Below are 14888 nucleotides of genomic sequence, written 5' to 3'. Positions count from 1 at the left end.
TAATCTCCTGTCTTCAGCATCTACAGTTTAAGCCTGTGGGATAAGCACAAGACTTCTTTACCGTAGTGCTTCTGCAAATACTGGTACAAATCACCTTGCAGAGGCTACTGCAGAATGACAAGGCCTGCTGGCCAGATCAGGAGGGGTTGCTTTAGCGTATTATTCTAAAATGGGTTAGTTAAGTAACTCTACAGCCCAATTCAGACATGAACCCAGTTCATTTTTGTAAGCTTCCCACTTCTGTATACCAGCTAAATGTCACTGATTAGGTTTTCAATTGATCATTTTCTGACAGGTTTTCGATGTAGTTCTGGGATGATTCATGGGATACAACAGAAAATTAATACAATGACTAACTAACTGGAACTGTCATGGGCAGCAGCAGTACACACAAATGTTCAACCAGCTTCTGGAAACCATCCTCATTCTATTCACAGATGCAGACACCTATCCTATTGCACAAAGACAATTTACAGTCACAAGGAACAACACTTTCATGCCTTTCAATTATTTTATGCAAAAAGATGCCATAATCTAAACAAACTAATTTTCATTAGTTTTACAGGATCAATTTAATTTGGATTAAAATTCATGTCTGTTTTTTGTTAACATACATCTGTTACAGATCTGTCTAGTTAGATAGGTAGTCCAGCTTCTCATACTATACTGGAAGTATGAACATTGCTGCATGCTAAAATTCAGTGAAAAAGCACTAGTATCAGCTTGAAACATTCATGGATACCAAAATATCTGACATAAATAATGGTCTTTTATCCACTGCCTATTTTTGTAATCTTACGGTGACTTTTACCTTTTAGAAGTACTTTATGACTCAAAAATTGTATTCCCTTTTCAAAGCAGATGAATCCTGTTTATTTTATCTTGAAATACCCATAAAAGTATTATGCAAATTATCCTATGTTTATTTAAATACTGTATTAACAAAGCTCTTAAGGCAAAGTTAGTTCAAAACTCAGGAAGGTCACTCTGCATCTCTAACAGCTAGCCTCACAACAGTAAGCAGACTGAACATCTTACTTGGAAATATTTTGTGCACACTTTGCTGCAGTTGGAATTGTTTAGGCAACAGACAGCAGTCAGCAGACTTACACTGATGTCTCCATGTGTCTAGTATCTGAACATGTTTTATTCCAGTGCATTCACTCCCCTGTTAGCATTCATTTTTTCCTACTCACCTCCAAAGTAAGAGCCATCTGTCAGCTTCAGCTCTTTGTTGGATTTGGTGATGACACCAGCAACACCGTGCTGAATGAAATACATCTTTTTACCCACAGCCCCTTCTCGGATAATATAATCTCCAGGTTGGAACACCTCAAATCTCAGTTTGCTTAGCATGGCAGTCACAAAATTTGGGTCTGCATTAGCAAAAAGAGGCATTGTAGCAACCAGCTTCCGACAGTTGAAGTTGACAATCTCCTAAATGGGAAAGCAACATATTAAAAAAAAGTGGTCAGCAAATATACAGAATATGATGGGCATTGAAAAAAAACACGTTCTGCTTTCTTCACAAAGAAGTTCTTTAGCTCATACTGGACTTTTCTGTGGTTTTGTGCCTGATTTTTTTATCTTTTCATTATGTTATCATCTGTCGGTAGTGAAGTGATTGAAACAACAGTCTGATTTGTATTTCTGAGGTGAAAGGTTGTTGTATTTAGGCAATTTTTTTTATTATTTATTTTTCCCCTTTGAATTTAATGGGAAAAACATGACAGAAAGATAAAAATTAAATAGGAATTACAGTGCCTGAGAACATAATTATCTGTTGCAATAACTGTATTAAGTGATGAAGTTATGAAAACCCTGTGTTTTCAAATATTACACCAGCAACATCCTTCTGATCACAACTGCAATGGTAATAAAATGTACATTACAGTTAGCTGCAGTACTAGCTGAAATCAACAGGAAAATTTCCTTCCCAGAATTTAACTTGTTTTATAAACACAGAGGCGTACATTCCTGCCCTTCAAAAACATGCATATACCAGCAGACCCTCATATGAAGAAAGCCCTGTTATTTTACTAAGACTGCTATAGGCCTTAAGGGCACCTCCCACCAAGAATACTTATATTTACAGAGCCAACTATAAGCACATAGACGTGAACATATTAGTACCAAAAAGCTATTAATATCATACTTGGTTTAAATAATAATAAAAAATAACAGTTTCTGAAAGTTTCAAGCTCATTCTTGCAGACCTTACTTTGTCTTAGGAAAATTAACATGGTCAATTGCCACAGAGCTTTAACAATGTATTGAAGACCTGAGACTAATCAGTATTACACATGGAGAGAGGCTCAGGCAAGTAGTATCTACTGAGTTAGGAAGCCAAACACAACAGCAAGAACTTATATATGATCATCTGTATATAAATGGACACAGAGCAAATAAAAGACAAATACAAGCAATCACCCAACTGTTTTGCAAAATTAAATGTAATTTCATTGTCAATAGAGTATCCCAAGTATTTCTTACACTAAGCCAAGGCTTTGTGATTGATGTAAAGGAGACAGCCCACTTAATAGTTCCTCCTTTGACAGAGGCACACTGCATTCCTGCTGGAAGTCGCTTTTTCAACTCCCATGCATCCGCTGCCTCAGATATCTCATACATCCCATGCAGCCAGATCTCTGAGCAGCAACCTCAGATATACTTGTCCACAGTTCAGATGAATTCCTTTCTTCTTCTCCACCCCCACCATGTATTACCCCACTTGCAGACATAGAATCATATAATGGTTAAGTTTCAAAGGGATCTTAAAGCTTATCCGGTTCCAACCTCCTGCCACAGGCAGGGACACCTTCCATTAGACATAGATTGCTCAAAGCCCCATCCAGCCTGGCTTTGAACACTTCCAGGGATGTCAACCAACACCTTCAAGTTGTTCCCCTTAGGGCTGCTCTCAATCAATTCTCTGGCAAGCCTGTATTTGTACTTGGGATTGCCCTGACCAAAGTGCAGGAATGTGCACTTGGCCTTGTTGAACTTCCTTGCAATGGCCCAACTCTCAAGCCTGTCCAGGTCCCTCTGGATGGCATCCTTTCCCTCCAGCACACTGATCAGCTTGGTGTCATTGGCTATGATGGGGAAGTTCAGCTAATTCACAGTACAAGCAACAAAACCATAATGGGTTCTTCAAATCAGTCCCCTTGCATCTGGGAATGAGATGTGAATCTCTCTTTGAAGGGAAGCAATTGGTTAATGAGACAATCAAGAAGCATGGGCATGATTTGGGAGCATAGAAACAGAGCATAGAAGCAGAATTGGTAAAAAATAATGTGGAACACAACATCTCACCAGGTACCTGGGAAGCAGAAAGCTGTTATCTCCAGCAATATCTTATTTTCCATTAAAGAGAGAAAAAAACAGGGCAAAATTACTAGTGCTACTCTAGGTTAGACTTATGATAGCTTCTTACAATTCCACAAGAAAGTATGTAATGGCAAGGTGGAAACAGAAGTGTCTTTAAGCAGAAACTTAACAAAGGACAATACAGCTATTCTCATTAACCCTGGCCTCAATATCATCATCTCTACATACTTAGATAAACTGCATGTAAGACTTCCCCTCCTCTTCTTTTTTTCTCTGGAATGAGACAAGGAGATATAAAATATATAATTTTATATAATTATAACAATGCAGAATTAATTCTAAAATTTTGGGGCTAAAGATAGAGTGATTTGAAGAGTAAGATGCTACATTTTTGAAGTCAGTCACTAAACTCCCGTTGATTTCAGTGGGGATATGATTCCACCAAGAACATTTTACCTAAGAATTATCTATAAATGATGGAAATAGAACAACCCTCTCTGCCCATCACACTTCACTATACTGACTCACTCTCCCTCATCCCCTCTGACTGCCCTAATTTCCCCTTGTTATGAGCAGTCTGGTATGCCTGAAACACTGCATCATGTATGGTCTTCATGGCTAAGCATAAATGGGCTGGATTAAGACAGGAGACAGACCTGCAGCCAAAAGCAGACTTCGTTATGGTTGCATGAAGCTTGAGATGTGCAGGAATACATGGCAGAAGTAGAAACAGAAAAGATGTGAGGAAAAGACCACTGTTTTTTGCAATGACTAGGAGACTCCCTGCTTATGGAAAGGAAGAGCAGTCTGGCTAACACTCCCATTCAGTGAAGGCAAAGACATTGATGCTACCAGTGCAACACTATGGGATAACACTATCTACACACGTGACATCAGAATCAGAGCTTAAACACTCACTCCTCCCCCTGAAGTTAGTTTTGCTTGTAAAAAGACATTGAAAAATTGATGCAAGGTAGGTACCAGATAGCTGTCACTGGCATTCAAGATCAGTGAATACTCCTAAATCATTAAGTCAAAAGGAGCAATCCTTGGCTGCCCCTTCAAGTATATTCTGTATAAGGGAATAAATATTAGAAACAGATTCTAGCTGACTGTCTTTCTAAGGGATGAGAAAAAGTCAGTTTTTCTTCTCATGTAAGTACTCCATTTCTCAGCAAAGCTTCAACCACCACCTCTCTTCCAAGGGGAAGTTGTTTACTCCCACTGCTCGCAGTATGGTGGCACCATGTGAGGAGCTCCAAATTACATCCTGGGCTCCGTATGAGACTGCCTTACTGCAGCCTTGGCTGATGCAGAAAAGGTGGCAATAACTATTAGTTGTCTTGCCTAGCTCAGGGACTTTGCAGTAGACTTGCTGCTTGTTTTCTGTTTCTGACAGTAAATAGCTTTTCTTGCCTGCCCAGCAGGCAGAGAAAGGAAATTACCATGAAAGCAAAAATTGACTGGAAATTATATAGGAGCTGGTGGGAAGCAGAAAAAAGCTGTGAAAGTGGAAAGTTCAACTCCAGTAACGATCAAAAAGAAAGAATAAAATAGATCTATTTGGAATAGTATTAAGAGAGAATGGGAGAAAAACAAAAACATAAAGACCAAAAAGAAAGGGAAAAAAGAAGGTAGGAAGGTGGACTTTAAAAACAGATTGAGAAACTGGAATTCCTGAAAAAGTAAGAGCACTGGAATACAAAATGTCTGGAGTGAAAGCTGAGAAATAAGGCAGATGAAGTAAACAAAAGGGAAATCGGAGTAAAAGCAGACAAATGATCAGTAACATATCATAACAGCATCATATGACAGCATGATATAGATAGAGGGGAAAATTCAGACCTGCATGATGCCTCTGCACAGAGCCAGTCCAGCCCAACTGAAAAAAATTCATCTCATCTTGGGAATCCCAACAAAACACACCCTTGTTGCAGGACTTTCTCACTAAGTTCTCATATCAAGTTCTCATCCTTGCAACCTCATGTCTTGATATGGCTCCATCTTCTGCTCACCTTTCTGTCTCAATAGATAATCTCTACCTGCATATATACATGTATGCACACAAGTTACCTGCTCAGCCTGGGTTGCCTCTTGCAGGTACCAACATAGCTACAAACCACCCAGACATGGTAATTTCTGCCATTATAAGACAGAATCATAGAATAGTTAGGGTTGAAAAAGAATTTAAGATCATCTAGTTGCAAACCCCTACCATGGGCAGTGACACCTTCCAGTAGACCATGTTGCCCAAGGCACTGTCCAACCTGGCTTTTAGTAATTCCTGGAATGGAGCATTCACAACATCCTTGGGCAGCCTGTTCAAGTGCCTCACCACACTCACAATAAAGAACTTCTTTATATCTCACCTAAATCTCCTGTTTCAGTCCTAGAAATGCATTCATTTTGTTGATTAGTTTTATGTGAAAGTTTATGCCAAAGTACAAACTTTCCCATTTATGACATTAGCAGGTGGAAAATTACTGAGGGACAAAGAAATGTGTCATTTTTAAATGCTTAATTTTTCCTTAAAGTGTTCTTTTATTTAAATATGAGATCATTCAGAGCAAGTAAAACACATTTCCCTGAGTCTTAATCACAGGCAGTGCTCCAATTTCAGATTCTTGTGTATTACTTTAAATATCATCTTGGGGAGAAAGAAACTAAAGATTATGAATGCATTTTATGTAACTCAAAGTAGTAGGAGAAATAGTTCTGTGCTTTAAAAAAAGGGTAATAAAAGAACAAATTGCCAAATTAAGGTTGCCATTTTGTGCAAAGAAAAATCACTTATATTTTCTTGATTTAATTCTTTGGAGCCAGAATGGAACCAAATTATGAAGTCCATATGACATGATATCTTGATTAAATGAAATAACAATGATTTTGTCTCACCTCTGCAAAAAGAAAATACCAAGTGAAGCTTGAGGAAAGGATTAGGAGTGTATTATATAGTTGAAGTGGTTAAAGAGCAAGAGTGATTCAGAACTACATGAAGTAAATGTTGATCAAGTTCAACTACTGGTCTCTCTTACAGAGGAACTACATCGAGGTGCAATGGTCTGCTTTATATAAGAGACTGGTCAGGCAATTACACTGGCTCCTGCTTCTTTATAGTGTACTGGTTTTATTACTCACCTTGGCCTTCCTGGCAATTTTTTCAAACTGATGTTAAAGCATCATACATTATCATTTTGCATGGGTTCAGTACTTCTGGATGACTTTTCTGAGGCATCTGAAGATGTCACATTTACAGAGACAGCTGCAAGGCTGTCCTAACTGTGACCCAGTGCACACTGGTGGCCAACTTCTCTGGTGGCACCTTGTAAGAGCTTTTAGGGACTTTACCCCAGGAGAAGATTTAAAAAAAACAGAGATAGTGCTTTTAGTTAGACTGACTGGAAAATGCTGTTGCTAGAAACAAGCAGACAAAGTTCTTAAAAAATTCTGTATGCCTCAAAGGCTCTTTCCTTTTCCTCACTAATCCAGTTGAGCTACTGAAGTTACCACTTCTGTGTACTATGTGGCTTTTAGGCCACAAAAGTCTGTTTATGACTACACTGAAAAACAGCTTAGTTTCATTAGGTCAGTTCTACATACTAGTGTAAAAATACAGTGCATAACTTTAACACAGCACTTTTTTTTTCTCAGTGTCCCTCCTTTTCACTTTGTTTTTAAAGGATAAGAAACTAAATCAGTCTTGATTTCCTGCCACTGGAAGTAAGACATCACTTTACTGATAAAGCCATATTTACTCTTAGAAATAATTCATGGAAGAAAAATTACTGAGCAACTGATTAAGAGAGAACTATAGGAAAAAATAATGATATTAAGAGATTTGGGGAGGTACTAACAGATTACTTAAATTGGGTTTTATGGAGTCATATTCTGTATGTGGTCATGATTTCCTATGATTTTTTAACTCATTGGTCAATTATAGTCAACTTTGGAAAAAGGAGGCACCTCACTGATATTAAGTTCTCATAGGTTTTATGACAGCAGGCAACCAGGAAGACTAGGATTAGTACCCCACTGAGGGGATGAGTACATCATTATCTCACAACTTGCTAAATGCCAGAAAACTTACATAGGGCAACAAAATGCAATACTTTCATTTCTGGTGCACCTGACAATGTTAAAGTTGCTTTGACACATTTTTTTTAATCATCTATACAGAGTGTATGGTTTTAAAATTAATTTTGCTCAGAGACTTTCATATAAGCAAATATGACTATGCACATTTTTCTATTTGAATGGGATTTCCATGATTTTCCATTTTTAATTACATTGATCAATTTTAACATTGATCGATTACTTGATTAAGGGGGAATGGCTTCAGACTGAAAGAGGGTTGATTTATATTAGATATTAGTAAGAAGTTCTTCACGATGAGGGTAGTGAGACACTGCAGCAGGTTGCCTAGAGAAGTTGTGGCTCCCCCATCCCTGGCAGTGCTCAAGGCCAGGCTGAACGGAGCTTTGAGCAACTTGGAAGGTGCCCCTGCACATGGCAGGGGGATTGGAACTGGATGATCCTTAACGTCCCTTCCAACCCAAACCATTCTATGAGTCTATGATCCTACATATATTTAAACTTCAAGAATGCTCTGATCCAAGGTAACCTACTGTTTGACCTACAAATGTACAAAACCTGAAAGAACTTTGAAAAAATTCTCTGAGGCAAAGACAGTCCTCATGATCTCAGTTGCCTTGAAAACCAGTGGCCAGCTTGTGTATCTTCATTTTCAATGCCCTCAGGTTCTCAACACATCCACCACACCTGCATACAGGTTGCCCACATGAATAAAATTTTCAAGCCAGCTGTCAGATATGCTTAGGTAGGTAAATGGAAGCAAGAAATAAACAGGCTTTCCAGCTAAATGATAAATGAAATCCCCTGCTTGTGTTATACCAGGACTGAGTTGAAGCAGGTTTTGATGTTTTTCTGTCTAGCTCTGTTCAACTCACTTTAAAACAAGTCAGCCTTAAAGAAAGCATATGATAGCTAGTATTTCTGTCTTCTAAGAGTAAGCAATCTTTTTTATGCATTTGCAAGCAGAAGGGATATAGATTTGACCAATTATATTTTCTTGGCTTCACTGATTAAATGTTGGCTTTCTGCATAATTTTCTATCATTCCCTCCTTGATTAGAATTTTCTATTTGACTCCTTATATACATTTTTTATGTTCAGAATTATTATTGCATCAAATTCAAATGTGGACAGAATAATCCTTTTGAGGATATATGGTTCAACCAAACCCCCAATACAGTCAGTCTGATGAAGTATAACCATCTTTTCCCCAGCTTGTCAATTGATTTAGTGGAGCTTAAGGGAGAGCAGTTCTGTGCATCTCATGCTTCTCTTCTCAGGATCTTCCATTATATTTAGAAGATTAAATAAGAGCAAAGGAAGGCAAGAAAGAAATAAAGATGTTACCTATCTACCCTTCTACTCACCTGACTGTTCATCCAGTCCTTAATTGGGCTATTTTTAAAGGGAATCTAGCTTTCATCTTCCACAATATTCTGAAGTGTTCTATGCCTCTTAAGTTTGTTTTCCAGCTGAGACAAGGATAAGAGGCATCAAAATGAAAACAGCAATACAGGCAATGTTTTAAGGCTGCTTGTAATTGTGAGATAGCAAGTCTAATTTCCAAAGCCTCAGAAATCCTTATAATCCAGATAAGTACTTAAAGTTTGGCCCAGTTGACCAATCTCTACTTCTTGCAGGTTTTCCCTTCTGAACTGTATTGCTGAATGAATTACCTGAATGCTTTTAGTAACAAAACACCCATAGTTTATTACAGAAGGTAATATGGAACTGGTGCTGTATAATTTAGCAGTTGCTGTAGAGACTGTTCTCTTTTATAAACTGAACAAATAAACTGCAATTTGCAAATGCATTTAACAATCACTATTTTTTTTTTTTTTTTGCCCCTGAGGAACCAAATATCTTTATTCCCATTTGTATATGTGTACATTTGTGTGTTGTACTCACTAATATTATGGTAATTTATTTAATAATACCTTGGGCAAGGGGTACTTAAGACTGAAACCTTGTTTTAGTGAGGCATTTTAAATGCTGAAGTTTTCCCATTATGCCAATGAGCCTACAGATTTAAATACATTTATTGTCAAATTGTGGCAGAAAGGGGAATCCTAAAAGATGTGAAGTTTACAAAATCCTGGTGTCTTACTAGTATCTGTATCAGAAATGTCTTAGTACATGGAAGAGTGTGACATGTCTGTTGTACAAATGAATGAAGCAAAACTCACTTTTTTTTAAAACAGTGATTAAGAAACAGTTTTGCTAACAATTACAAAACTTTATCTAGTCTGCTTACTCACAGGTTCATACCTACTGTAGCATTTCATTTCCACTGTCTTTGGATCTTCCAGTCACCTCCTCTATCTGGTGATCTAATGATCCTGGAAACATAATCATTCTTGTGCATCTGTACTGAAACTCCAATGACACCACTTGCTAACACCAATCAATCTGTGTTTGACCTTTTATAGGATCTGTGGCAGCTTCCTCTTATTATATTCTTTGAGAAAAAAAAGAAAAGCTCAAATGCTACTTTTAGCTTTCTTTTTTTTTTCTTTAGTACTTCTTATATTCACCGAAGTCAGTAAGATTTCATCTGATGCCAGTAAAAAAAAAGGCTTTGTTTTAGAACACTGGAAAGAGTGATGCTATTCTCAGGACAATGCTTGATTCACCCAATTACAAGGAAGAGTGATTGTGAATGAAAGAAAGAAAAAGAGAAAGCAACAATGGAGTTTCACCAAGGCAGCCTGAGTTACACTTAATATTTGTGTGGCCTGTTGATTTCGATGGTATATTGATTTTGATGCTTTTTTGAGTAAAATATGTTAAGCAGAATGAAGAATAGAACATGATACTTGAGCAACACAGTTTCTCTCACTGAGGAGAAAGCCATGAAGAGAATAACTTGTGGATGAAAGCAGGGAGTTAAAAATCTGTGTCTGAAGCTAGAAAGGGGCTGACTGAGCTAAAAAGAAGTACTGAAGAACTAGGTGGCAGGATAAAACATGCCTTGGAGGAAACAGAAAGCTACAGCTTGAATACAGCTTTTTTTTGTTGACTTATTTCTGATTTGTACTTGTTTACTCCAAACCAAAAACTGGAGCTGGGAATGGTTCCACAAAGAGTTTACTGCAAACTCTGAAACAGGCAAGAAATTCCTTCTGCCATACCATCCTTCCCTCTCTGTCCCTTCTCTAGTCCCCTGTGTGATGCAACCTGAACTGCCAAAACAACTGAGTCAGCAAGGATTTCTCCAGAGAATGTGCTTTATCTACACTCTATGTGTATGGTTTAGCTGACACTGTAACAACAACAACCAGGAAAACAGTTATTTTAAAATCAGTGGTTTTGTTCACTGAGTTATTTTTAAGGCTCTCCAAGAGCTCTGGATCACAAATACTGTTATCTTGTTAATTGCTAGGTTAACACTTACTTCTTATTATGAATTAAAAGCCCATTGGTTAAAGCCTCTCTGTATAAAATTATTAAGTGGCTTAAATTAAATCTTACTGATTATACTGGATAAATCCCAGATAACTGAGCTTGAAATATCCACAATGAAATTATGTTTAGAGTTTTAAAGTACATTTCTGTTTGCATCTAATTTGATTTGTAACTATTCAATTAAGGCCTAATCTATATTATGATACTGGAGAAACAGCAAACTCCTAACTTTACATAACACATAAAATCTAAACATTGCTACATTATGTACAATCTACATCTTAAAATGGAAAAAAGCTTTCGTAAACAATAAGAAAATTTGTGTTTCTTAGACAAATGTGTAACGGAACTCTGAATGCCTGTGTGTATACACGCTAGAATATTTACAATGCCAGCTATATATGTACACATCTATATATAACAGCAAGAAAGGAAGATAAGGAGGATGCACAATCCCTGTCTAATTCTGAATCAGCCTTCGTCACTGCTTTGCTATGTGAACTGGGACAACCTAATTATGAGACCATGTGAAAGTTCCTCTTAAAGGAAACTACTTAAAAGAGTGCTGGAGTGTGATCAAGTGCAAAGGTGATGTTATGCTGTGAGTAGCAAGTTACTACTCAGATGACTATAAGGAGCTCACGACCCACATCCAAGCCACTGTGACAGAGTGCAAGCATGCAGAAGTAGAAAAATACTGAAAGCACTGATTCTAGTGATCAGTTTTACAGTAAAGGACAATGCTCAGTTATATGGGTGAGAGATGGAAACATGGCTCCAGAAGAGATATCATCCAATAGTAAAAATGAAGGTGAAGTCTCTGGGAAGAACTTAGCAGAGTGACAGGCAGACAGCCCTGGAGACAGAATTTGCTCGAGAGTGTCGCTTTGACTAATATTGGTAGCTGCAGGGGAAACAGACACATAAATGGCACAGGAGGTGTAAAGAGTGGAAGAAATTCTGAGGAGTCCAAATAGGCATGGTGACAGCAAGAGCAGCCTTGATAGGAGATCATGTGGAAGAGAGAGAAGGCAAACTGGCAGGAGTAAACTAGTCAATGTGGATTAGTAATAACAGCTAGAGTAAAATTAATGCATCAGACTCCTTAAACATCCAGTAGGCAGACACACTTAATAATGGCATAATATCAGAGTAACAAAGAGTCACACTGCAACTAGGAGCCAAATCACAGTCAAGCCTTGACAGATCAAGGGTGCATAGGCCATCTCAGCATTTCCACAGCTTGAAAATTTTTGTTCTAGGGAACATGAAGAGGAAGCAGCTATGTAAATAATACACAAGAAACCAAAGGAGATACCTGTAGTCTTCTGTCATGTATATTTAGTAGCTGTGCTGTGCTTGCTCTCTGCATGCAATCTCTAAGGTCTTAAATATTTTTGTTTGTGCTTTCCCTCCAGGACTAGACATGCACTAAAAGCTAGAGGGCCTGATGACAGCAGTGCACTTGGGAACTGCTATTAGCATCTGTGCATGAGACACAGCAGCCACATGATACACATGCATAGGCATGTTCTTTACATCAGTTAAATATTCTTTTTCAAAACAATTTCAGTTCATCTGCTTGCCCAAAGTTTAAAATTCATTTTATCACTAATACCTTTTAACTATAATTACATTACTCACTTCATGAATTAAATATAGGCTGAGGATTATTTCCATAAAAAATGTTTCTATAATTTATTCAGAAAGATTTTAAAATGATCTTAAGACTGTATCTTAATCTCTATTTGTATTAATAAATATATCTATATTGATTTTAGATCATAGGAGAGCCCTTCAAACTCTTGTCATTACAGTTCAGTTTAAGGTAATATAAACATGACTGATGGCATAGGAAATACATGTTGAGGTATACTGTAGCAGTGAGAAACACAGACCATATTGGCCTACATAATGCAATGTATATACGTAGTCCTATGCAAAGATATCAACACAGTATTACATGGTATTCTTCTCGCTCATACATCTTGAATATGTGTTTGCATGTGTGCCTGAAAGCCTGTGTATGTGTGTATATACATACATATATATGCTCTCCCACACATATATTTGTATGTGTACACTGACATATCTATATGAGTACCAATGTACATTTTGCACTTTTCATGTAAAAAAGTTTAACTAATTTGCATGTATCATTAGAACTGTATTTCAGATTACTTCTAGTTAATTATTTAGGGGTTAATATAATTCGTGTAAGAGTGTGTGCTTGTATAACTGAATTTATAATCTACAAGCAAAAAGGTGAGATGAAAGAAGATTCTGCTTCCAGTCCCAATTATATTCCTTGGAAATGAAATGTCCTGATGTTCTATATTCTGCAAGGACACATGATCTGTATCTATTTTCAGTGAACATCTTCTCACATGGTGGCCTAAAAATAGGCCAGCCATGAACTTTAAATAATGGCTTAGGAAGGCTATTAAGCTCTTTTTCACATTCTAAGTTTGTCCCATTGCCATATGTATCAATATTATGAAGAGCATATCTGGTGTTAGAGAATGACAAAGCAAGCTACATACATCTCCATTTTTGCTTCTCTACAGATGTCATTGCCTCTTAATTCTTTTCAAGGTCTGTTATACATTAAGCCATTCACACATAGTATTGAAAGCATTTCTCTCCCTCTTAGTAATGAATCTGTTTCATGCCAGATGCTAAAAAGCATGAACTATTCAATTTCCAAGCTCTACTGATGGAAGACTTTCTGTCCTTGGTGAAACATGGATGATTTTGAAGATTTAAGTTTTCAGAAATACAGAAGAGTTTACAAAGTGTGTGGCAATGAGTAGTTAAATGAGTAGACAGATTTTTGCTTTGGGGACAGTGGATGTCTATATTAGCCACTGTATTTCCAAAATGCAACTCCCAGAGCATAATGCTCTCATCAGGTACATTTTTTGAAATGATTCTCAGCAGTTCTTTCTTTTCTTACTTCTTTTAATAGACACAGACCCATCTTTGCTTCCTGATTTTCAATTCAATGTAAGAAAAAACTCCCCACTCTGAATTTAAAAAAACCTTACTTTTGTAAGAGACATTCCTGAGATCACAAAAGTAAGAGTCTTCAGCAGCACAGTTAACTAATGATTGAAATCCAAGCTAAAATGAAAACTGTTAATTACAAACAATATGGCTTTTCTGCAAAATACATATAATCACAAACATATCTATTTTATCTATGAAATGGTTTAACCCTCTAGCAAGGCAAGATCCATTGCTTCAAATGTGCTATAGAGATCACAGCATACAAACAGGCAATGATTAGCTCATAAAACTTGCAACTCTATGTGCTTTAGGGCACCTTATTAGTGTCCTCTCAACCAACCACAGAGTTTTTGCTTTCACCAATATGGGAAAATTAAAACAGACTTTTTCAGAAGAAAATCATCACAGACTCCACAGAACAAGCTGGGAGATTAAAATCCTCTTAGGGAACTCCTCGCCAGTCAGTGCTCTACTCTTAGGAGGCTGGCGGAGGATCCAGTGCTACTGCTGAGCAGGACCCTGTGAAGGTATCAGGAAAGAGACAGAGACATCAGATAAAAACCATTGCCTTGAACTCAGCCCAGGAGCTATCACAAAGTCTGTACCTGTAGCCGCATTGTTAGGCTCCACATTTTGCACCAGTTTTAACTCCACTCATCACTAGCAAACTTGTAACGCAGTAGCTCAGTCTCAAGGGAAGGAAGACTTGTTGAAATCACTAAAAATATCAGACACTAGGTTCCTTCTGTGTTAGATGCTTACCTTTAAATTTAACAAGTGTAATTCAACACTTTGTGCATCTGTATCTATATAAATTTCATTACCTGTCCATTTACGTGTAATGTCAACATTTTTTTTGCAATTCCAATTTTCATTTAATCTCTTATTTAAAGACTCTTCATCAAAAGCGATTAAACTTTCAAAATATTATTTTGCAACTGAGGAGGATACCACTGATTTTTCAGGTACTAAGACTTTAGTGGAGGGGAGAAATCATTATTTCACCTTTGGCTTACCTGCAATACAATTTTTGGTGAAAATGTTATAATTATT

The 14888-nt window shown here is 37.2% G+C and overlaps 1 protein-coding gene across 1 annotated transcript in view; it reads right to left on the bottom strand.

Annotated features, from left to right (window-relative positions):
- The window catches only part of HCN1 (hyperpolarization activated cyclic nucleotide gated potassium channel 1), a 188395-nt gene that overhangs the window by 20163 nt on the left and 153344 nt on the right, over positions 1-14888 (bottom strand). Inside the window, exon 6 of the mRNA XM_057403079.1 lies at positions 1197-1437. Coding sequence (XP_057259062.1) covers positions 1197-1437 — 241 coding nt within the window. The remainder of the gene's footprint in view (positions 1-1196; positions 1438-14888) is intronic.

The sequence above is a fragment of the Pezoporus wallicus genome, unplaced genomic scaffold (assembly GCF_028554395.1).
Source record: "Pezoporus wallicus isolate ANWC-B61680 ecotype Strahan unplaced genomic scaffold, APGP_CSIRO_Pwel_v1 contig_2997, whole genome shotgun sequence".
Classification (NCBI taxonomy): Eukaryota; Metazoa; Chordata; class Aves; order Psittaciformes; family Psittacidae; genus Pezoporus; species Pezoporus wallicus.
Note: the sequence above shows the minus strand (reverse complement) of the source record. Positions and strands in the feature narration are given on the sequence as shown.